The 26,075-nt window shown below is 40.7% G+C and overlaps 1 protein-coding gene across 2 annotated transcripts in view; it reads left to right on the top strand.

Annotated features, from left to right (window-relative positions):
* Positions 1-26,075, top strand: part of NAA35 (N-alpha-acetyltransferase 35, NatC auxiliary subunit) — a 69,352-nt gene that overhangs the window by 30,879 nt on the left and 12,398 nt on the right. For both annotated transcript variants that reach the window (XM_082261161.1, XM_082261162.1), the window contains exons 15-20: positions 49-115; positions 1,188-1,286; positions 3,388-3,566; positions 8,254-8,390; positions 16,826-16,893; positions 24,379-24,519. In XM_082261161.1, coding sequence (XP_082117287.1) covers positions 49-115; positions 1,188-1,286; positions 3,388-3,566; positions 8,254-8,390; positions 16,826-16,893; positions 24,379-24,519 — 691 coding nt within the window. The remainder of the gene's footprint in view (positions 1-48; positions 116-1,187; positions 1,287-3,387; positions 3,567-8,253; positions 8,391-16,825; positions 16,894-24,378; positions 24,520-26,075) is intronic.

Raw genomic sequence — 26,075 nt, 5'->3', positions numbered from 1 at the left:
TAGTTTGTCTTTAATGGAGTTGCTTTATTTAATGTGTCCTTGTTTTAGATGCTGTTTATACAACAATCATCAAGCAAAAGACTACATTGATTCTTTTGTGACGCACTGTGTACGGGTGAGTATATTGTTTTTTTTTTCCCTCTTAGAAATGACCTAGGATCATAGATTTTTTTTCTATAAGAAGTGCATGTGTGCTATTTGAAGTGTAATTTTAAAAATGTAATACCTGTGGGTTTTGTTACACCTTGAAAAGGAAAAATGTACTATTCCCAGTTGCCTTTCTCTTTGAAGGCCAACTCCATTTTTATTCAGGCATTATCTAAGGTCAGCATCTACTTTTAGAATTGAGATTCTGGCCAATAGATGTGTGAATCCTGGTGTTTTACAGTAAACATTGGGGTGATTTTACTAAAGACAAAGAAACTGTGCACTTTTCAAGTGCAGTTGCTCTTCTGATTTCCATCCAATCATGTGCATGCAAAAATGCTGTTTTTTTGTATTTTCCTTACACATGATTGGGTATTCTTTACAGAGTGAAGCTTTGCCACATTTACTAATCTGGGGAAAATGAGGGCAACTGCTTTTGCAAAGTGCACAGACTATTTGCCTTTATTAAATCCACACCAAAATGTTCTTGGCTGTATGTACATGTTGTCTCCCACAGCGAAATTAAACTTGATTTTTTACCAAAACCTCAAGGGTTATTGAGCTGGAACTCATAAAATATCAGAAACCTTGTCAGATCGAGCCAAAATAATTGGCCAGATCAGGACCACTATGATCTATTGCCTATGAACCTTTTTTCTCCTCTCACCTTCCAGGACAGCAACACATGAGAGATGAGAGGCTCCACCCTACAGGAAACACAATTTGTTCACAGCTGTTAAAAGGCCCACCCCTCCCCTTGTCCTATTACCTATGTACCTAAGTGATTATTTATCCCTTGTGAATCGGTTGGAGAACTTTTGTTCAACTAAGGGACAAGCGGGAGGGTGGGGCCTTTTAACAACCGATTGTGTTTCCTGTGAGGTGGAGCCCCTCACCTCTTGTGTTGCTGTCCTGGAAGGTTCGTAGAAACACCGTTACCGGTATGTCTAATGGACGGATTTTAGGGGGGAGGGAGGGAGGAGGCATTACACAAGAGCATTATCAAATTGAAAATAATGCCACATTTGTCTCTTTTTAAGCCTTTTTGTAGTTTAATTCAAATCCATGGACACAACAGAGCTCGGCAGAGAGATAAACTTGGTCATATCCTTGAAGATTTTGCCACATTACAGGATGAGGTATTTTCTCTTTTTTTTAAATTTTATGTCTAGAATATGTGAAAGTGTCTTAAGTCCAAAAAATATGTCCCTAACAGCTGTTATTTAGTACGTACAAATTACACAAAAGATTTTGGAAGTATTCTAGGACTCCTTTTTTAGAGGATGGTGCCTCTCAGAGAATTCACAATGCCACAATGCTTTTTTATTGCAATGTGGCAATTTTAACGCTACGTGTTGAGATTGACAGATGGCACCACCTGTCAAATTCACCCATGTAAATAAATGGGGCTGTGCTGCTATCACAAGCCAAGTGCTTAGGTTGCAGTGCAGTCCCGCACAGCAAAATTGCCAGTCCTCAAAGAAAATAAATTCTAAAAAGCCAAAAATAAAAAACCAATCCAGCATCTGGAGGTGGCAGCATCACCTTCTAAATTAAGCAAAATTGCTGTTCCTCAGTTTAAAAAAAAAAAAAAAAGCCAAAGAAAAGGAAAACCTGCAACGCACCTTCGCCTTAATACAGTGCAGCAGCTTGTGGTACATTCAGTAAGCCTTGCTGCCTTCTTGGCTGAATCCCACACACTTCCCTTCTGAGCCTGGAAAGAAAGAATCGGTCTTGAGGCATCTCAGCCATTGAGGAAGAGTCTTGTACTTTCATCAATGAATTGCCTGTTGGCCGAGGTGGATCTTGTGACATCATCCATCTGTCTCCTCATCGCAGCCAATTACAGAACGCTTTGTATTTATTGATAAAAATACAAGGCATTGTATTACATCTTCCACAGTGGCCAGGTTGTTCTGCCACAGTAACCATTCATTTAAACCAAGCTGGTTTAAGCAACATTTTAACCACTTCCGGACCGCCTGCTGCATATTTACTGCGCCAGGGCGGCCCGGCTGCGCAAAATTATGTACATGTTCGTAATTTTGTGCACTGGTTTTCAGGGATGCGTGTGTGGCGCGGGAGTGCCGCTTCTACTGTGATTGGACACAGCGGGAGCCAATCAGCAGGTCCAGCGGCCGTGATGGCCGCCGGGACCCGCTGACTGTTCGGCGGAATGGTAGAACGGCAGTCTGCCTACGTAAACAAGGCAGACCGCATTTCTGTCAGGGAAGAAAAAGGAGATCTTGTGTTTCAGCCAAGCTGAAACACAGATCTCTTTTTTCCTCTAGGTCATCCAGTTCCAATATGGTTAGAAAGCACTCCCTAGGGGCACACTTAACCCCTTGATTGCCCCTAGTGTTAACCCCTTCCCTGCCAGTGTCATTTATACTGTAACAATACATTTTTTTTTTTTTTTAAAGCACTGATCACTGTATTGGTGTCACTGTTTCCCAAAAGGTGTCACTTAATGTCAGATTTGTCTGCCGCAATGTCGCAGACTTTCTAAAAATAGCTGATCGCTTCCATTACTAGTAAAAACAATAAACAAATAAGTCTCCTAAATATAGCGTCTACAAATTATGGGCTACAACTTTTGCGCAACCCAATCAATATACGCTTATTAGGTTTTTTTTTTTTTTTTGTTTTTTTTTTTTACCAAAATTATAAAGCAGAATACATATTGGCCTAAATTGATGAAGAAGTTAGATTTTTAAAAAATATTTTTATTGGGAATGTTTTAAAAAAAATATTAAAATAGTATATTTTATAGTAAAAAATGTGTTTTTTTTTTTTGCAAAATTGTGGTTCATTTTTTGTTTATTGCGTGATAAAAACCGCAGAGGTGCTCTAATACCACCAAAATAAAGCTCTATTTGTGGGAAAAAAGACATATATTTCATTTGGGTACAGCAAGGCACAGCCGCGCAGATTTTAGTCTAAGCAACGCAGTGCCGTATCGCCAAAAATGGCCTGGTCATTAAGAGTGTAAAAACCTTCCGGAGCTGAAGTGGTTAAAGGCACAGTTAACAAGGTGCTCTGGTTTAAGTAGAATTGTATGCATCTGGTAAAACTGAAAGATAACCGTATTGAATATAGTTAATGATATGCAAAGTAAACTAAAATGTATATGACCAAGGCCTGCAAAATTTTATGATCAAACAATTTATATAGATACTTGTTAGTATTTATTTTCCATGCAGCATTGGTAATGTCATGCTATAACTTACTTTGTGTAAGGCGGAGAAGGTAGATGCAGCTCTCCACAGCATGCTGCTAAAGCAGGAGCCCCAGAGACAACACCTGGCATGCTTGGGAACCTGGATCCTCTATCATAACTTGCGGATAATGATTCAGTACCTGCTCAGTGGTTTTGAACTGGAATTGTACAGCATGCATGAATACTATTACATCTATTGGTAAGTTACACAGGATTTTCTTTCCAATATATCCCAGGCAATTATATGAAATGTATCTTGCATTCAGTGTTCTCAAAGATAATAGTAGTTTGACACCCAAAACCATGACTTTAGAGGTCATTCTTGGTGAGAAGCAAATTGTGCCATTGTGAAGCAAATCGGACCCATCTGTTGATTTGGTTGACACCATGAACCAGGCTATTCCAGGGTTAGTGGCTCAGAAGCCTTTGGAAGGTTCTCACGATGGATGCCAGCCTGTTGGGCTTGATTTTTTTTGGGGGGGGCGAGGAGTCTTTGGTTGGACAGTGAAGGGGACTTGGTTATTGTACAAATCATGTCTCCCAATAAACAACTTGGGGCTTTAGAGGATTTTGCTGTCCCTTCGGTGTTGGTAAAAAAGACATCCCACAAAGAGATTCTGTATGCTAGTTCTAGGCTTTATGGTAGCCTTTTTTTAAGGCTGTACCATTCACCCAGGTTCATTTAGGACCTCCCCAACAAAATATTTTTGTTGTACTGGAACAATCTATGCTCCTATCCAGCCAAGCAAGGAATTCCCTAATTTGGTGGATCTTGGTGGGAAATCCTTCTCTTCCTATTACTCAAAAGTGATAAAATGCACTGAATAGGGGTGGGTGTTGGCGCTGCTGGTATGCAAATATGATACGTGCAAAAATCAAACAATAAAGTATGGTTTTAAATCTATGTGCAATAATATATAATTACTGATGAAAGTTTTAACTGTGCAAACTTAGTAAAAAAAAAAAAAAAAAATACTATTAACTAGTATGAATCTAATAATTATATATATATATATATATATACGCTGTGAAAGTGCTAGTGCTATAATAAGAAAAGTGACTAAGTACCAGATCACTTGAATGAAAAAAAAAAATGTGCAAAAAACATTAAGTGAAAATTAACAGCGAAAAACCCCCCCTGGTATGGGGTGTCCTCTTTCATAAGGTGTATATGGTTTCCAGAGATATAAAGTCCACACAATTGTGCTCAGTGTCCTAATAATATCCACTTCAAGTGCTTCAAAACAGGGGTGATTGCAAACCTGTCCAAGGAAACACTCTCTTAGTGTGACAGCTCCCAGTGATCTCACTCGTGTTCCCCGTATGAGGTTGAGGCCCCTTTTCAGGGGTATGCAGCCCTGTGTGTGTATCTCTCAGGAACGACTCCTCTCCCCTCGCCTCCTTTCCTCCTCCTCCTTGATCTCAACAGATGCTCATCTTTTTCAGGCTGGGAAGGAATGTTCCAGTCCCTCATGGTACAGGGAATATGGTCGCTTGCTGAAATCAAGCTCCCCATCAATATCTTGGACCTCTGAGCGATAAAGATGGCTCTGCAACACTAGACACCCTATTTTGCATGGACATTCTTTTAGGGTGCAGTCAAACAATGCCACTGTTGTGGCCTAAATCAACCACCAATAAGAAACCAGGAGTCCTTCAGCCCCGAAGAAAGCAAGCTAGATCATCTCCTGGACAGAAACTGAGTTCAGCAGTCTCTGAAGTCTGCATCCCAGGGGTGGACAACTGGGAAGCTGCCACTGCCTGGATCAGGGAGAATGGGCCCTTCACAGACCTGTGCAGGCAGTCCCCAGGTTACAAGCAAGATAGGTTCTGTAGGTTTGTTCTTAACCGCTTAAGCCCCGGAGGATTTGGCTGCTAAACGACCAGGGGGTATTTTGCGATTCGGCACTGCGTGAATTTAACGGACAATTGCGCGGTCGTGCGACGCTGTACCTAAACGAATTTGGCGTCCTTTTTTTCCCACAAACAGAGCTTTCTTTTGGCGGTATTTGATCACCTGTGCGATTTTTTGATCACGCACTATAAACAAAAAAAGAGCGTAAATTTTGCAAAAATAGCAATATTTTTCACTTTTTTTTATATGAAATTCCCCCCCAAAAAAATGTAAAAATCTAAATTTTTTAACATTTTCGGCCAATTTGTTTTATGCTACCTATGTTTGGTAAAAAAAAAATCGCAAAAAGCGTATTTTGATTGGTTTGCGCAAAAGTTATTGCGTTTACTAACTAAGGGAAAGATTTTTGTCATTTTTGTTGTTTTATTTTTTAACGCGTAATGGCGGCGATCTGCGATTTTTTTTTTTTTTTTGTGGTACTGCGACATTGCGGCGGACAGATCGGACCCTTGACTGACATTTTTGACACTTTTGGGGTTACCAGTGACATTTCTACAGTAATCAGTGCTATATATATGCACTGTTACTGTAAAAATACACTGGTAGTGAAGGGGTTAACTTTATTTGAGAGGGAGGGGCTGTGTGTGTCCCTAGGGGCGTGATTCTTACTGTGATTGGCTGTGGCTTCAGCTGTATGCAGAGTGATCATACATAGTAGATCCGTATGATCATCTCTCATACAGAGGGGAGAATGACAGGCAGCTTGTTTACACAAGCTGCCTGACTTTCTCCCTCTCCCCCGCCGATCGCAGAGTGGCCGGCGGACATCGGGTCCGCCGGTCACACGCGCGGGGGGGTCCGTGACCACGCGGGAGCGGGAGCGCGCCTCCGGCGGCGCGCGCTCGCTCCCTAGACCCTCACAAGCTAGTGACGTAGCCCTACGTCACTTTGCCTGCGGCGGTCGGCAAGTGGTTAAGTTCAGTTTGTATGTAATTTTAAAACAGGTACACTTTTTAGGTTTACCCCACCCAAACAAAAAGTTATGTTTTTTTTTTTTAATAGCATGGGAACGGTTTAACACCCCTGTAACGTCTGTTTTGTGGTCTGCCCTGTGACAATTATTGTGGAAACAAGAATTGGTGATAAAGCTTCAGTGAAAACATATTTTTCCCATGATAACTGTTACAGGAGTGAATTTCACTTCCTGGGGTAGGTTTCCTCTCTCCTTCTGTTGTCTCCCTCCGTTTGTAACTCAGGGACTGCCTGTATCTCGCATCAGGCCCCTGTTACAGTACCCTGTGCTTATGCTGCCTTCGGATTTTTACTTGGCTCTCTCTGCCTTGTGGAATCGCCCTTTGAACCCATCAGGAATATTCTCCTAGATGACCTCTCATGCAGAGTGACCTCTTTGATAGTTATCAAGTCTTTAAGACGTGTCTTGAGTTAACAGCTCTAACATGTAGAGAACCAGTCCTCATTCTTCACAATAAGATAGTCTTCTGTCCAAGGCTATACTTTCTTCCCAAGGTGGTATCACACTTCCACCTCGATGGAGACAGCCTTACCATTCTTATGCCCTGCTCCAAAGCATCAAAAGGAAATCTCCTTCATTGTCTGGATGTTGTAGGAGCCCATTAGTCTACTTTTTTTACCTCGCAAAGAACACCCTGCCTCAAAATCTACCATCGCTCGATGGATAGGAACACTGTTCACAAGGGCTTACACTCCAAAGGGCAAAACTCCTCTGATGCTCTTGCGTGCTCATTCCACCAGATATTTGGGAGTTTTTTGGGCTTTCTGGCACTAGCCTCTGTAGATCAGCTTTGTAAGGCCATCACCTGGGCCTTTGTTCAGGCCTTTTCAAAGTTTTACAAGGTGGGCATCCAGCCATCCTATGGATGCAGCTTTTGGTTGCAAAGTTCCTGCAGCGGCACTCTGAAATTGGGTCTCTTGACTTTTGTTGTTGGGCCTGTTGGCACAGTTATGTTTGCTTATTTGTTGCATACCCTTCTCATTCATTTCTTCAGGGTCTATGAATACTTTGCTTGTGTTCTGTACTGTGTGATTAGGATACAATAAGAAAAATTTTGACTTACCTGTAAATTCCATATTTAGTAGTACAGTACAGGACACAGGCCACCCTCCCTTCTTTTTCTTGATTACGCTGCATTGCTTGCTATAAAACAGAGGACTTGAAGAGTGGGTAAGATTTATAGGCAAGGCACGCGGTAGGCATGGCCCAGAAAGCTTACCAGAATCCAATCGCCTAAAGGTACGAGCCTAAAACTCAGGGTCTATGAATACTTTGTAATCCTGTAGTGTACTACAAGATATTGAATTATAAGGAAGTCAAAACTTCTTGCCGTAAAATCTTTTTCTTGGAGTCCCCTGAGGGACAGAGGTCCCACCCCTCTGTGTTTTATGATCTTTCTGTTGGTACGAGGGGGAGGGGGGGGGGGGTTATCCTAGACTGGCCCACAGTTCTTTCTTTTTGCCAGTATCTAATCTTCCTGTAGGCGGCAGTATAATCTAAAGGTTTAAAATCTTTTTTTTTTTTTCTTTAATGGACTTCAAGATTTTATACAACTGAACATTTTTGTTTCTGTTCAGAAAAGTGCAAAACATTCCTAGTGGTTTTCCCAGAAATCTTATGAGCTGCTAACTTCCTGTGCTGTCTGCTTATACGCAAAGGGTGGTTATTGAAATGAGGAGGCTGGTGGGTGAATGAGAAGAGGTATTTATTCTTTGTACTGCATCAGAAATTAAGTGGGGAGGGCGGCTGACACCACATGCTTTGGAATTCTGAGCAAAAGATGTACTGTATTGTCATGTCACATAGGAAGGTTGGGACACACTATGTTAATGGTACATCAGCAGGTTTCTCTATTCTTGCAGCGTGATCATCATCTTTTTTTTTTTTTTTTCTTTTTTTTTTTTTTTACTTTTGCCCTGACATATGCTATGAATTGGGTAAATAATCTGATTGGACATGTTTTGTAAATATCACATGTTTAGTAACCTTCTTTTGCAGGTATCTTTCTGAATTTCTATATGCATGGCTGATGTCCACACTAAGTAGGGCAGATAGCTCACAAATGGCAGAAGAACGCATAATGGAAGAGCAACAGAAAGGGCGGAGCAGTAAAAAGACAAAGAAGAAAAAGAAAGGTAATTTTTTATTTATTTTTTTTAAACTTGCAACAAAATTACTTTTTTGCAGTTCTTCACTTGTGAGCAAAGCACCATCTCTTATTCAACAGAACTCCTCTAAAGCTGACCATAGGCGGTTCGAATCTTGGCCAGTTCAGCAGGATCGATCAGTCAACTTGGGTACTACCAGCCTGCTGGAATTTACATGCGATTATTGCAAACGGCTGTTATGGAGGCTAGCAATAACCACTGTCTTCTCCCGGTGGGGTGGCTTCCCCCACTCTCTCTGGGAGAACACAATGGCTCAGCGGGATGATTTTCCCTGTCAATACAGACTGTGTTGATGGGGAAATCAAGACGGATTTCTTTCCTGTAACCGAAATAAATTCACCCCGATTATGGTCAGTCTTAGGCGTTTTCAGAGACACAGGTTAAACTAGGCCACTTTTGTAAGTTCCACTAAGACTGGCATTTACACAAGACTTAAGAAAACCACAGATAATTGATAATTTGTATTCATGCTTTGAGAAACTGCACAAATATTTCACAATCTATGTAAATTTTGCCTTATCTACATCTTTCCTCATCAAAATTCTAATAATATTTTTAAATGCATTTCTTTTTCTGTTTTCATTACATACCTAATTTTAGAGCCAGTGACATCATCCCTGGGTCTCTGTGCATCTCTTTGCTTTCCTATGCTTCTCTATGCAATGCAGACAGATCAAAGCTGATGGGAGAGATTGGCAGGGTACTGTACATGGCTTTTTGAAAACCTCACAGGACCCTGCCGCAGTACTCTACTGAAGAGTCCTCAGCCCTGATGCAAGCAGTAGACTGGCTCTTGGGAGAAATTTTTCAAATATAAAAATGCCTTGGTGGATATGTCTGGAGGAGTAAGTATTCCTAGACAGGGTTGCTGCATTGCTTGCAGACTGCCCAAGGTAATGCTCACATGTGATGTACGGCCTCCATGTTTAAAATAATTGAAATCAAATGAATGAAAAGGCTGGATGATGCTGGACATCCTCCAGCCAGGAAATTAGACTGTCTCTGTCTGACTTGCTGCATCTCCTAATGCACACAATGGGGTTTATTTACTAAAGACAAATCCACTGTACACTACAAGTGCACTTGAAATGGCAGTTGCTGTAAATCTGAGGGGGACATGCAAGGAAAATAAAAGAAAGCATTTTTGCTTGCATGGTGTAGAAAATCGGTGCTAATTCAAATCATAAATAAATGTGATACACTCTGTGACAATAACGATGTCCACCACTGTGGATAGTGCTCTATGTGATTAAACCTGATGCAAAAAATTCGAAGTAAAATCAATCCTCAATATAAAACTGTAAAATCGAGCCTATACACAAAAGATCTTCAGTGGATGACTCTGAAAAGACTGTGCATAAATAAAGTCCTCAAATAAAAAAATAGTGTGTCAATCCCAAGGAAATATATATATACAGTGGGTACGGAAAGTATTCAGACCCCCCTTAAATTTTTCACTCTTTGTTATATTGCAGCCATTTGCTAAAATCATTTAAGTTCATTCTTCTTCCTCATGAATGTACACATAGCACCCCATACTGACAGAACAACACAGAATTGTTGACATTGTTGCAGATTTATTAAAAAAGAAAAACTGAAATATCATATGGTCCTAAGTATTCAGACCCTTTGCTCAGTATTTAGTAGAAGCCCCCTTTTGATCTAATACAGCCAGGAGTCTTTTTGGGAAAGATGCAACAAGTCTTTCACACCTGGATTTGGGGATCCTCTGCCATTCCTCCTTGCAGATCCTCTCCAGTTCTGTCAGGTTGGATGGTAAACGTTGGTGGACAGCCATTTTTAGGTCTCTCCAGAGATGCTCAATTGGGTTTAAGTCAGGGGTCTGGCTGGGCCATTCAAGAACAGTCACGGAGTTGTTGTGAAGCCACTCCTTTGTTATTTTAGCTGTGTGCTTAGGGTCATTGTCTTGTTGGAAGGTAAACCTTCTACCCAGTCTGAGGTCCAGAGCACTCTGGAGAAGGTTTTTGTCCAGGATATCCCTGTACTTGGCCGCATTCATCTTTCCCTCGATTGCAACCAGTCGTCCTGTCCCTGCAGCTGAAAAACACCCCCACAGCATGATGCTGCCGCCACCACCATGCTTCACTGTTGGGACTGTATTGGACAGGTGATGAGCAATGGCCTGGTTTTCTCCACACATACCGCTTAGAATTAAGGCCAAAAAGTTCTATTTTGGTCTCATCAGACCAGAGAATCTTATTTCTCACCATCTTGGAGTCCTTCAGGTGTTTTTTTAGCAAACTCCATGTGGGCTTTCATGTGTCTTACACTGAGGAGAGGCTTCCGTCGGGCCACTCTGCCATAAAGCCCCGACTGGTGGAGGGCTGCAGTGATGGTTGACTTTCTACAACTTTCTCCCATCTCCTAAATGCATCTCTGGAGCTCAGCCACAGTGATCTTTGGGTTCTTCTTTACCTCTCTCACCAAGGCTCTTCTCCCCCGATAGCTCAGTTTGGCCGGACGGCCAGCTCTAGGAAGGGTTCTGGTCGTCCCAAACGTCTTCCATTTGAGGATTATGGAGGCCACTGTGCTCTTAGGAACCTTAAGTGCAGCAGAAATCTTTTTGTAACCTTGGCCAGATCTGTGCCTTGCCACAATTCTGTCTCTGAGCTCTTCAGGCAGTTCCTTTGACTCATGATTCTCATTTGCTCTGACATGCATTGTGATCTGGAAGGTCTTATATAGACAGGTGTGTGGCTTTCCTAATCAAGTCCAATCAGTATAATCAAACACAGCTGGACTCAAATGAAGGTGTAGAACCATCTCAAGGATGATCAGAAGAAATGGAAAGCACCTGAGTTAAATATATGAGTGTCACAGCAAAGGGTCTGAATACTTAGGACCATGTGATATTTCAATTTTTCTTTTTTAATAAATCTGCAACAATGTCAACAATTCTGTGTTTTTCTGTCAGTATGGGGTACTATGTGTACATTCATGAGGAAGAAGAATGAACTTAAATGATTTTAGCAAATGGCTGCAATATAACAAAGAGTGAAAAATGTAAGGGGGTCTGAATACTTTCCGTACCCACTGTATATATATATATATATATATATATATATATATAATGCAATCACAAAATCAATGCAATCGAAGAAAAAGGGCGATGATCAATGTAATCGTTGATGACTGATATGTGATGAAAAAATTCTTAAAAAATTTTCATAAAACAATTCATATAAAAAGTTGTGTATACAAATATAAGTATCTGAGAAAATCCCACAGTGTCCAATATACAATCAAAGATGAATGAAATAAATCTTCAAAGGATCAACCAATCGTAAAATATAACATCAATAATCTGGATATCGATCCAATCTCCAACAAACAGGTGTGTAGTGGCCGCTTACCTCCCACACACACTATCTGCACATGTGTGTAATCCAAACAAGCCGATTGCTTTCCTTTGAAATGGGCTTCCGACATCTCTCCTCTCTTGCGGGCATGTAATCACTGATGTTCACAGTACATCGATCTCCCAATGCAGTAACGATCTTCAGCTGCACAATATGCTCACTCCAAGCCGTTCCGCAATCAAATAGCAACAAGCGAGCAAAAGCAATACACTGTAGAACCTCCGGTTACGGCCGTAAACACGGAGGTGACGTCACCCGGCTCTTCCCGACGCGCGTTGCGTCACTACCCACGTGACTTTATCAAGGGATGTGAGCATGCGTGACTCGCTGCCGGTTTATATAGCATAGCGGTTGCTATGGAATCAATCAACCAACCAACTACTATAAACAGCTACGGGGTGTTGCAATGGGCGCGAAATTTGCACCCAGTGTGGCCAACTTGTATATGGCTCGATGGGAGGAGGTAGCCATCTATGAAAATAGACCAGAAGAACTAGTTTTCTACAAACGCTTCATTGATGACGTGATCATCATCTGGTCTGGGAGCCGTGAAAGTCTAATGAGATTTAAAGACACATTGGCAGATAATGATAAAAATATCAATCTGTCATGGGAGATATCAGAAGAGAAAATTGCCTTTTTGGATCTAGAAATCTGGTTTGAAGATGGGTGTCTACAAACTAAGACGTATTTCAAGCCTGTGGATCGAAACAGCTATTTGCCCATTAATAGTTGTCATCATAAATCGTGGCTAATTAATATACCGAAAGGCCAATTAACAAGAATAAGAAGAAACTGTACTAAACAAAGTGATTATGAAGAACAGGCAAAAATAATAGGATCAAGATTCAGAGAGAAGGGGTACAATAAGACCCAAATTTCAGAAAAAATTGATGAAGTTGGGAAGCTTGAAAGACAAAACCTGTTGAGAAATAGAGAAGAAGGAAGTGAACAACATTCGTATTCCCAAAATCCGCTGATAATTCTAGATTATAATATCCAACATAAAAAAATCGAAGCCATAATAAGGAAATATTGGAATATATTAACAGCTGATCGTACTATTGCTACCTTTTTGTCAGAGCAACCTAAATTTGTGTATAGGCGGGCTCCTACATTAAGAGACAGGGTAGCCAAAAACATTATTGAAGAACCCAAAAATAATTTTTTAAGTTGGTTTCAAGGAAAAGGTTTTTATCCTTGTAAAGCCTGTTATGCTTGTAGACATACAATTGATAATAAAAGAAAGAAAGAGGAATTCATTTCGACAGTAACAGGAAGATCGTATAAAATCAAGGACTTGAATTTTGAATTTTTTGCATCAGGTTTAATCACATAGAGCACTATCCACAGTGGTGGACATTGTTATTGTCACAGAGTGCACATTTATTTATGATTTGAATTAGCGCCGATTTTCTACACCATACACGTATCAATTCACGGTGGGGACACCGATTTAGATTGGCAGCTTTTTCTATATATTTTTTATTTTTCACATTTTTTATTTTTTTGATTTTTTGGAATTGATTTACTCCTATCAAACCCCTCTGGGTAGCACATTGATCCTCTTATTTAAATTTTTGCTTGCACATGATTGGATGATAGAAATCAGCAGATCTTCCCCTTATTTCAGACATTCACCTCAGATCAGATCTACAGCGACTGCACTTCCAAGTGCACTTGGAGTGCACCGTGGATTTGCCTTTAGTAAATCAACCCCAATGAGAAGCTCACAAGGTGCAATGAAATCAGAGTAGGCTATTTCAATGCAGGAATAGTGTGCAATGTGGAAGGTAAAGCCTTGTACACATGATCAGATAAGATCAGATCAGATCTGTCAAGGCGCACTCTACTAGGGCACTTAGTTCCTCCTGGGCCTTCTGTTATCAAGTGTCAGTGACCCAGGTTTGCAAGGCGGCCACCTGGTCTTCGGTGCACACTCTTACCAAATTTTATAAAATGGATGGGTTGGCATCTGCGGATGCTTCCTTTTGGCCACATGGTTTTGCAGGCTGCTGTTTAAGAGGACCTGATCCTCTTTGAGGGTGTATTGATTTTTTTAGGAGGGCTCCAGTTTTGGTTGAGCCCCTGTTGCCTAGTTGGCGAATGTTTAGCCTTGGAATTTTATTTGCGGTTTCACACCCCTCATGTTTAACACTGCTTTGGGACGTCCCAATGGTCAAGAATGACAGGAGCTGTTTCTGTTAATGAACAAAAGAGAAAATGGGATTTTTGAATTACCGTGAAATCCATTTCTCTGATGTTCATTGATGGATACAGCATCCACCCCTCTATGGAGTTATAATTCTCCTGACACTGCTTGTAACAAAACTGAGTGACTATAGCAGGGAGAGGGAGTATACACCCTGGGACTGCCCATGGGTGTAGCCAGAATTTTTTTCTGCCTAGTGTCCTACTCCTGTAGGGGGCAGCATAACCCTATGGTCAAAAATGACAGGAGCTGTGTCAGTCAATGAACATCAGAGAAATGGATTTTACAGTAAGTCAAAAATCCCATCTCCCCCCCAAATAGAGCTTTCTTTTAGTGGTATTCGATCACCTCTGCGGTTTTTATTTTTTGCGCTATAAACAAAAAAGCCTGACAATTTTGAAAAAGAAAAAAAAACAGTATTTTTTTACTTTCTGCTATAAAACGTATCCAATAAAAATTTTTTTAAAAATCTAAATATTATTTTAGGCCAATTTGTATTCTGCTACATATTTTTGGTTAAAAAAAAAAAAAAAAAGCCCAAAAAAGGTATATTGATTGGTTTACACAAGTTATTATGTCTGCAACAATGGGATAGATTTAGGGACTTTTTTAAAAAAAACATGTGATTGTTATTACTAGTAATGGCAGCGATTATTTTATTTTATTTTTTATTCATTTTTTGCGGGACTGTGACATTGCAATGTACATAAGTGACACTTTTGGGGACCAGACGGCGGCCTGCCTTGTTTACATAGACAGACCACTGTCTCTCCTACGAACAATCGGCGGGTCCCTGCGGCCGTGATGGTCCCAGAGCCGACGAGAATCATGTACAGATATGTGATTTTGCGCTTAAGGGCCACCCTGCCACAGTAAATGTACGTGGGGCGGTCCATAAGATAATCAGTACAGTAGTCCTCCAAAAAAAAAAAACAGAAGACCAAGACCACACATGCTCGGAAACGAAATAATTCAATACAATACAATACCTTACATCACTTCCAAAGTTGTATTTTGTCGTACGAGAAGGTTCGTAACTTTAGTAACCTCCTAAATTTTCTATAAGAGACTAGCATGCAAAAAAAAAAGCAGACGATTATTCAGGCAGTATTCTGATCATGAGTACCAGGCATAAGGGTTTGACCCAAATTTACTACTTTTTACTTTTAGATACCAAAGATGGTATTGCATCAGAGATCGAAGAAAAATATCTGTCGTTATTTGGAAAGCTCCTGATTCACAGTACATCTTTCTTGGTGAATTTTGCATTTGCATATTCACCTTTTGCTACCAGAAGATATTACCAGTTACAATACTTCTTAGTTTTGAGTAATGTAAGCAGCTGTTTCATATGTAGAACCAGTTAGGGCTAGTGTTTTTAGGTTTAATGACCTAAATAAACAACCGAAATTGTGAAAGAAGTATTGTATACAAATGGTTATTCTTTGGCTGCATTCACACTTGAGCGTAGCGTTTTTTACCGCGATTTTTTACCGCGATTTTACCGCGATTTTTTCAGGCGTTTTTCATTGACATCTATCAAAAACGCTGGTAATCAGCCCAAAAAGAAGCTCATGTACTTTTTTCAGCTACAGGCGTTTTGCAAAACGCTCAGATGTGAACAGGGGCCATTTAAATGAATGGGGTTTTACTTGTTGGGCGTTTTGGAAGCGTTTCTTTTGAGCGTTTTTGGGGCTGAAAACGCCCAGGTGTGAATGGAGCCTTTGAGCTGAGTTACATACAGTAGTTTATAACATTCTGGGATTTATGTCAGTGCGCAGAGAGGGGCAAAACCAAATCTCTGAAAGGACAACTTCACTATATTAAAGGCCTCTAATTCATCCTCCCAAGATAACCGCAATAATACCCTTTACCTAACTTCATACCCCTGTACCCTTGTTCTTGTTGGGTAAAAATCCTCTTTGGGGTAGCCCTGGATAGTGGCTCCACCTTCAAGGATGGTCCCATGCATGAATAGGAGGTCCTAAAAGGATGTTTGCCCAAGGAGAAGAAAACATTACACAGGATGTGGCTCTGACAGGTGGTCCATATGTGCAACGTATGGTTGGAGAGGGGGATGCCAGTACTGTTTTTTTTTTTTTTTTTTTTTTTTTTTTTAAGGGATGGTAGGTTAGAGGAATTCAGTATAAATGTACAATTGTTCTTTAATTGTACTCATCTTTGCTTTTTTTTTTTTTTTACATAATAGTGTATTTTTTAAAATAACAATGCATTCTAAAATCAATAGGACATCGCATTAGGTTCACGTGCCTTCTTATAGAAGTTTAGCGACCATGTCCTCTCCTCCCTTCACCTCCAACCCTGGCCCCCCATTTTTTTACTTTCTCTCTTTCCCTTTCTTTCTTTCCCCTTTCAATACTCTTTTTTTGTTCCTTATGTTATCCCGTTTTCGGGCTCACCTGGACATAAAGGTGGTTTTCCAAATGGACATCCATGTACGTTACCTCCTCCATATTATAAATGGGAACCTATTGTCTATGTTCATTTTTACTTTTATTACAATACCAAGTATGTATTTGGTTAACTTTTAGGATATTTTGCGCTTTCCTTCTCTTTGGTAAACAAGTTGTTAAGTTTTTTACTCCTCTCACTGTAAAGTTGGTCTATGTACGGGTCTGTTTTCCTGTTATGGTAATGTTTGCACCTCTGGTCCATCATAGACACTTCTACAAAACTTAATAAAATTGAGATTAAACATAAAATCAATAGGACATTTATCTTGTTAAACGCTGTTCCTAAGATCCTGATTCACAAGTAGTAGTGTATTTTTTATGGTACTTGTTTTGCAGTTCGGCCTCTGAGCAGAGAGATAACGCTAAGCCAAGCCTACCAGAATATGTGTGCAGGGATGTACAAGGTAAATGTAGACTTTAAACTTACTGTCTTGAATAGAACTATGAATGCTGGTATAATTTTCTGTATTTAACCACTTAATCCCCGGAAGATTTTACCCCCTTCCTGACCAGGTCCTATTTTGCGATTCGGCACTGCGTGACTTTAACGGACAATTGCGCGGTTGTGCGACGCTGTACCCAAACTAATTTGATGTCCTTTTCCCACAAACCGAGCTTTCTTTTGGTGGTATTTGATCACCTGTGCGATTTTTTTTTTTTTTGATCATGCGCTATAAACAAAAAAAGAGCGTAAATTTTGAAAAATATTTTTCACATTTTTTTTATATGAAATTCCCCCCAAAAAATGTAAAAATCAAAATTTTTTAACATTTTTGGCCAATTTGTTTTCTGCTACATATGTTTGGTAAAAAAAATCGCAATAAGCGTATTTTGATTGGTTTGTGCAAAAGTTATTGCGTTTACTAACTAAGGGAAAGATTTTGTCATTTTTGTTGTATTTTTTTTAACGATGAATGGCGGCTATCTGCGATTTTTTTTTTTTTTTTTTTTTTTTGCGGGACTGCGACATTGCGGTGGACAGTTTGGACCCTTGACTGACATTTTTGAAACTTTTGGGGGTACCAGTGACATTACTACAGTAATCCGTGCTATACATATGCACTGTTACTGTAAAAATGACACTGGCAGGGAAGGGGTTAACTTTATTGGAGAGGGAGGGGTTAAGTGTGTCCCTAGGGGCGTGTTTCTAACTGTGCAGGGATGTGGCTGTGTGTGTAACAGCAGAGATCTATGATCCTACATAGCAGGACCGTATGATCTGTGCTGTTACACAGGGGAGAATGACAGGCGGCTTTGTTTACATTAGCCGCCTGCCTTTCTCCCTCCGTAAGTGACGATTGCGAGTGACCGGCGGACATCGGGTCCGCCGGTCACTCGCGTGGAGGTGTCCGTGAACAAACGGGGGTGGGAGCGCGCCTCCGGTGGCGCACGCTTACCCCCCATTGGCTCACAGGCTAGTGACCTACCGGTACGTCACTTTGCCTGCACGGGGCTGACCGCCGCAGTATATATACTTGCGGCGGTCGGCAAGTGGTTAATTGCTGTATGTTGCATCTTAAATAAGTTGCCAATAGCTTGGTTTTCAGTGTTCTTTTCACTTTTTTAAAGATTGCCTAGAAGCAATGTACATCACGCATACTGTATATAACAATATATGACTACTAGGAAAATGTAAAATCTGTCTTGTTCATTTAAACTTTAAGGACCATATAAAGCCTCTTGTATATATTTTTATTTATTTATTTTTCTTATAAGAATGATAGGGCAAGTTGGTACTTAAAAACATATCTAAAATTTAAAAAAAAAAAGCTTCCCTCCTGGTTTGGACTCTAAACATCTCTATCTCTGCTCATCTTCATTATATAGGGGCTGGTGGAGATGTTTTGTAGTTAACAGAAGATAGTTGGGGAAGCTGATAACATTTTTGAGATTTTAGTTCTATGCATAGGACAGTACAAGAACACTGGATTTTCTATCAGGATCAGCAAGTATTTTTCTGTTCATTTTTAAAACTCCCACCGCTGCCTATTGAAATAAACAAAATATATTAACAAATAACCGCTTAACTTGCAAATCCACTTGTGATCAGTGTCCAATGCAATCTCCTCCAAAATTCCAGTAATTATAAAAAACGCAGGCTTTAAAATATTTGTGCTCTTGTGCAGTCCCTTCTCTATAATTCGTGCAGAAATCAGAGTGCCATGCCCCTGTCCCCTGTTCCCACACTCAGCGACAACTGTGCACTCTTATGCAAAGCATCAAGAGGCATACAGTATCTCACAAAAGTGAGTACACCCCTCACTATTTTGTAAATATTTTATTATATCTTTTCATGTGACAACACTGAAGAAATTACACTTTGCTACAATGCAAAGTAGAGAGTGTACAGCTTGTATAGCAGTGTAAATTTGCTTTCCCCTCAAACAAACTCAACACACAGCCATGTCTAAACTGCTGGCAACAAAAGTGAGAACACCCCTAAGTGAAAATTTCCAAATTGGACCCAATTAGCCATTTTCCCTCCCTGGTGTCATGTGACTCTTAGTGTTACAGGGTCTCAGGTGTGAATAGGGAGCAGGTGTGTTAAATTTGGTGTGATAGCTCTCTCTTTCATACTGGTCACTGGAAGTTCAACATTGCACTTCATGGCAAAGCACTCTCTGAGGATCTGAAAAAAAGAATTGTTGCTCTACATAAAGATGGCCTAGGCCAGTGATGGCGAACCTTGGCACCCCAGATGTTTTGGAACTACATTTCCCATGATGCTCATGCACTCTGCAGTGTAGTTGAGCATCATGGGAAATGTAGTTCCAAAACATCTGGGGTGCCAAGGTTCACCATCACTGGCCAAGCTATAAGAAGATTGCCAAGACCCTGAAACTAAGCTGCAGCACGATGGCCAAGACCATACAGCGGTTTAACTGGACAGGCTTCCACTTAGAACAGGCCTCACCATGGTCGACTAAAGAAGTTGAGTACACTTGCTCAGCGTCGTATCCAGAGGTTGTCTTTGGGAAAAGGACGTATAAGAGCTGCCAGCATTGCTGCAGAGGTTGAAGGGGTGGGGGTCACCCTGTCAGTGCTCAGACCATACGCTGCACACTGCATCAAATTGGACTGCATAGCTGTCATCCCAGAAGGAAGCCTCTTCTAAAGATGATGCACAAGAAAGCCCGCAAACAGTTTGCTGAAGACAAGCAGACTAAGGACATGGATTACTGGAACCATGTCCTGTGGTCTGATGAGACCAAGATAAATTTATTTAGTTCAGATGGTGTCAGGCGTGTGTCGCGGCAACCAGGTGAGGAGTACAAAGACAAGTTTGTCTTGTCTACAGTCAAGCATGGTGGTGGGAGTGTCATGGTCTGGGGCTGCATGAGTGCTGCCGACACTGGGGAGCTACAGTTCATTGAGGGACCCATGAATGTCAACATGTACTCTGACCTACTGAAGCAGAGCACAATCCCCTCCCCTAGAGACTGGGCCGCAGGGCAGTATTCCAACATGATAAACAACCCCAAACACACTCCAAGATGACCACTGCCTTGCTAAAGAAGCTGAGGGTAAAGGTTATGGACTGGCCAAGCATGTCTCCAGACCTAAACCCTATTGAGCATCTGTGGGGCATCCTCAAACGGAAGGTGGAGGAGCGTAAGGTCTCTAACATCCAATAGCTCTGTGATGTCATCAGGGAGGAGGGAAAGAGGACTCCAGTGGCAACCTGTGAAGCTCTGGTGAACTCCATGCCCAGGAGGGTTAAGGCAGTGCTGGAAAATAATGGTGGCCACACAAAATATTGACACTTTGGACCCAATTTTTGACATTTTCACTTAGAGGTGTACTCACTTTTGTTGGCAGCAGTTTAGACATTAATGGCTGTGTGTTGAGTTATTTTGAGGGGACAGCAAATTTACACTGTTATACAAGCTGTACACTCACTACTTTACATTGTAGCAAAGTGTCATTTCTTCAGTGTTGTCACATGAAAAGATAGAATAAAATATTTACAAAAATGTGAGGGGTGTACTCACTTTTGTGAGATACTGTACATGCTTAGATTTCAGGTATCTTTTTTACATGTAGGCTCTGTACTTCTTCACTTTCCATCGCTCCTCCAGTGCAATATCATGATACAGAAGCTGATATGTCTCTCACATGTGAAAAGGATGGCAAGAGGGGCCCACACAGTGTAATTCCATTTTTTATTAAACTACACACAAATCTTAGTCCAAGGTACATTAGATAATCACGTTGAAAATCGATTGCAGCAGTGTGAACCTAGCTTTAAAGAGACTCTCTGTTTTTATCTATTCACGGTAAGGGGGCAGTCTTTTTTTTTTATCTTTTTATTGAAGTAAGAATTTTCAATACAAGAAAAAGAAAAAAGCTTACAGTAAGCAAAGACAGAACATTTGTGTCCATGAATCTAATCGGCAATTTACCAGCAATCAACAGTAGAAAGAGGCATAAGAAATTACTGTTTGGGATCTCATTAGTCCTGCAAGAACGATGTCCCTGCGCAAGACTAGTAGGTACCGATAGGGCAATTGATGTACATCATAATACAATACAAATAACAGGCTACAAATTTAGTATTGCCCAGTAGCAAAGCATGAAAATGGAGTTCTGGGCACAAAAGAAAAGAGAAATAGAGTATGACAGAACTTATAATGCGAAAAAAAAAAAGACTGATCACGGGGTTGAAATCGCTCTAAAGACAAATAAGACGATAGAGATAATATGAAAAATAATCAGAGGACCGGAAGGCCATATATTGTCAGGTGATATGCAACTAAATGCCATGCTGGACAGGTATTGTCAAGTAGGTGTTTTGGTATGGTGTAATCAAGTCACTTGAGGAGGGGGTAGCGTGAAACAGGTAGTGGAGAGGGGTAAATTGTATTGGTTTAGGTGTCGTTTTTTTGGATCCAGGGCAAGATGTCCGTCCAAAATTTCTGAATCCTGGGGCAGTGCCAACACAAGTGCATAAAGGTACCATCCTGGGCACAACGCCTCCAACAATTACAGGCAGTATCTGGGAAAATCCTAGCTAATGGTGAAGGTGTTTTTTACCATCCGGATGGAAATTTATAGCATGATTCTTGGGTCTTAGAGCTAATTGAGGACACATGAGATAGTCCCTGCTCCTGTTCCTATTCTCCAATAAAGTAGGGGGTCATCTGGATATGGGTAGCTAGAAGGTATTTATACATTTGTGAAAGGAGATGCTTGAGGTGCCCAGGGGTCCTGTAGATGGATTCAAATGGTGTTAATGAATCATGTGGGCGTAATTTAGGCACTCTTTTCTGTAGAAAGTCATTCAGCTGCCTATGTCGCCAGGTGTCCATGGAGAATCCACTATAGGAGCGTCATAGCCTGTCAAGAGATAGGAGGTGTCCCATGGGGGCCAATTTCAAGCATTCACACTCCAGGTTTTGAAAAAGAAGAAATCTTCACCAGGCAGGAACTAGGGGAAGCCACCTACTGGCGCTGAAGGTAAAGTGGGGGGGGGGGGGGATAATTCTAGGCTCTGGGTTTCCCCTGCCAAATGAAGGTTGTAAACAGCTGACACAGTCATCAAAAAAAGCGTGGATGGTAAGTGTATGGGGCTCGTAGGGAGTAGGGACAAAACTTTCAGCAAAACTGTCACTGTAAGAGTATTGATATGTCCTAACTACGTGAAGGTGGTTGCATGCCAGGTGTGTAGATCGCTCTCCACCGCCTGTAAGTGTACCATAGTTTGCAGAGTATAACCGTTTAAGGTCAGGTGAGACGTGTACCCAGGTAGGGCAACGTATGCGCCTGCCAAGTGAATGGGAAGTTTTTTTTTAAGCTGCGACATTAGGTCCGGTGGGATTGTGATCAGGAGAATCTCAGATTTCCCATATCGTTAATCGGTTTTAAAGAGACTTTACCACTTAATGAACAATTCCAGGAAGCTCTATTTAGGTCTAAACTATCCCCTTACACCATGGTTTGTATCTTTTATACAACGTATTCAAAAATAATGAAACCTGGCTTCATATGTATCACTTTTAATAAAAGTGGGCTGTGAATTTCCCCTTTAACCACTAGATGGTGCTGTGCACAGAAGCTGTGTGCTTAGAGGTACAAATAGTAACAATGTTCATACCTGTCTTTCTGGCTCTCCTGAAGATTCTTTGCCTACAGAAATCACAAAAAACTTTGGTACAATATATTTCTACATATTTAATGGGTGGTTATGCAGTTGCATAATTTTTGGCTGGATCTGAAGATTTACCCTTTGACTGCCAGAGCAGTTTTCTTTTTTTTTTTGCACACATGGGTAACATTTTTCAGCCCTGATGATTACATAAAACCTCAAAAAAGTTATATATTTTCTGAAAGCAGACACCTTAGAGAATATAATAGTGGTAGTTCCAATTTTTTTATGTTATGCAGAGGTCTAGGAAACACATCATTTCAGTAAAAAATACACTAAAGTTTTTATTTTAGCGTACCTAAAAGTAATCAGTTACCCAAAATCTAAAAGATGAGGTTGCACCAAGTTAATAGATACCCAAAATGTCAAACCTTACATTTCTATGCGCCCATGGAATGGAAACAAGCTTCAGTACCCTATATTTTCCATTGGCGACGCTTTAAAAGCCCCTACTGGTCATCAATTGAAAGTTACACAGGACATAGAGAATTAATACGCAAAAAAATGGTTGGTTAAACTTAGGTGCTCTTTTTTACCACTTCTGGCTTTTACAATTTACAAATGCAGCAATTTTGAAAATAAATGAAAGCTATGGCACTGAAAAACACTTTTGATAGTGTATGTTTACCCCCCCCCCCCCCCCAATCCAGCAGCACCCACTATGCCGATCCCAGGCCCCCAGAAAGGCAAGCAAAGCCCAGGATTATGTGGTGGTGGTGGTGGGGGGGTCACGTTACCAGAGGTGTGTGGAAACAACCGGGCAGCAGCGCAGCCATGGGAATGCATCCACCTGACAGGCAGGAGTCTGGTTGTCAGATATACACACAGTGTGTAAACCCCCCCCCCCCCCCCCACATCGAAAGGGTTAAAGGGTAACTCCACTTCTTATGAGAAAAAAATAGCATATACAAATGCTACACAAGCAATATTGTTATTTAGTGCTATTAAAAGGAACTTTCCTATTCAATCTTCAGCACTGTAAATTTCTGTAAAATACAATGTAATATGGCAATCTGGATGCCTTCTGTATACAGTTGGTGTCCAAAACGCCCCCAGAAAATGTAATGTCCTGCTTGTGTGATTGGCTCATTGATTTTCCCAGACGTCTGCACTAAGATACAAGTCCGATTTTAGGTATCTTCTGCGACAAAAATGTAATTTTTGGTGAGATACTCTCAAAGGAAGGATCAAATCTAAAGGGATGCAGACCCTGCAACTTTCTTCTTTAGAACACGGAATACATCAGATGATTAATAATGAAAAAGTTACTCAATTTCTGATTCACTTTGCACACCACAAACCGCTTTTTCTTCAGGGAGGAAATGGGTAGGAATCTGCAACAAAGTTTGTTAAAATTTTGCAATCTACATTGATCATCTAGAGGGGGGGATTGTTGTTTCCTTAGCAAAAGTGGAGTTACACTTTCCGGTTTCTGACTGAAACTTATCTTATATGATTCTAATTTTGAGTGTTTTAGTTTAGATGGCAGGTAATCAACCCTTTCTGCTGACTACAGATGAACGCTTTAAGGTTGGGTGGGGGGAGCCATGATGGCTGATTTTACATTACTGCACCACTGTTCAGTAAATAGGCAAACTTTTACAAATTGGTTACAATCAGCAATGATGAAAAATTAAAAAAAATGTTCATATTTCTAACAAAAATAAGGATAGCATCTGATCTAAAATGTGATTTCCGAATTGTCTGATTTCATAATTGTCTGATATTTCCATTTGCTATTTAGACAATGATTGCCTTTGACATGGATGGCAAAGTGAGAAAACCCAAATTTGAGCTGGACAGTGAACAAGTTCGGTATGAACACAGATTTGCACCATTCAACAGTGTTATCACTCCACCACCAGTGCATTATTTACAGTTTAAAGTAAGTTTCTGTTTTTACTTAAATATGCTCATCAAAAATGGAGGGCTTGTTTGAACCCCTGCAGTGTGAGAAAGTGTGGGTGCTCGAACCTCTCCTCAGACCTGGTCTGCTGCAGTACACTAGGCTGCTTTCTTGCCAGTAACACTGATAGATTAATCAAATTGGTCCTAATTAGCCACGCTTATCTGTTAGACCCAAGCCCTGGTTTACAGGATTGCCTGGCTTATGTACTACTTACTGTGGCTGGAATGAAATTGAAAAAGTATGTGGGATTTATCAAAAACATGGGGGGACCTTGTTGCATTAAAAGCATGGTACAATATTATCCTGCTGGCTGTTTTTTTCTGTGTTTCAGGTATGTACCCTCATTACAGCAGTTGGAGGGTGCTTTATGCTAAATAAAATAAAATCCATAAATGATGTGATGACTGTGTATTTGTCTGACTAGATCCAGTGTATTGAATGTCCCTACCTCCCTAATACCTGAGAGTAAATGAAAACCAAATGGAAGTTTTTATTAGGATAATATAAGGACTCACTGTCATGTTAGATATACATCTATGTACAGAGCACAGACTACAAGGGCTGTATTTATTGTAATGCAGTGTACTAGTATTACAGGCATTTTGTGTAGTGCCAACAATTTACGTATTGCATATTGCACATTCACATCAGTCCCTGCCCTCTGAGGAGCTTACAGTCTGCGGTCCCTAACTTATATGCATACATAAACACCCACACTTAGGCCAGGTTCACATATGTGTGGCCTCGGGTTCGTGCCTGGTGTCTGGTGCATGTCACCGGTTCAAGTGCGATTAGGTCCGAATTTTTGCCTGAATTTGCACCTGAACTGGACCCAAACACGCACAGGACCCTTTTGCAAACCACTTTGCAGCCACCTCAGACCTTTGTGAACTGGCTCCATTGAGAGCCGGTCACACTCGCATATCATGCAAATTGTATACGGGGAAACCCACATCCAATTTGCACATATGGAAACTCAGGCTTTCTTGGACCAATTTAGATACAAGCCAATTAACCTACCAGCATGTCTTCATAGTGTGGGAGGAAACCCACACAAGCACAGGGAGCACATGCAAACTCCAGGCAGGTAGTGTACTAGCCGGGATTCAAATCAAAGACCCCAGAGCTGCAAGGAAGAAGTGCTAGCCATTGTGTAGTCATATACATCAATGCTGATCTGTCCCTGGATGTTAGGGGTTGCTGCACAGAATTCTCTGTGTATTATATTACAGCAGGTAAAATAAGTATTGAACATGTCACCATTTTTCTAGGTGAATATATTTCTAAAGGTGCTATTGACATGAAATTTTCACCACATGTCCGTAACCACCCCTACAATCCATACATACAAAGAAACCAAAACCAATATGTTCAGAAATTCAGTTATGTGTTATAAAATGGAATGACACTGGGACAAAGTATTGAACACACTAACTGAAATGTATTTAATAATTTAAACAAAATCCTTTGTTGGTAATGGCAGCTTCAAGACGACTCCTGTATGGAAAATCTAGTCGCATGCATTGCTCAGG

Source organism: Pelophylax lessonae (assembly GCF_965119305.1).
Source record: "Pelophylax lessonae genome assembly, chromosome: 1".
NCBI lineage: Eukaryota > Metazoa > Chordata > Amphibia > Anura > Ranidae > Pelophylax > Pelophylax lessonae.
The sequence above is the reverse complement of the archived record's forward strand: the minus strand, read 5'-3'. Positions and strand labels throughout refer to the sequence as shown.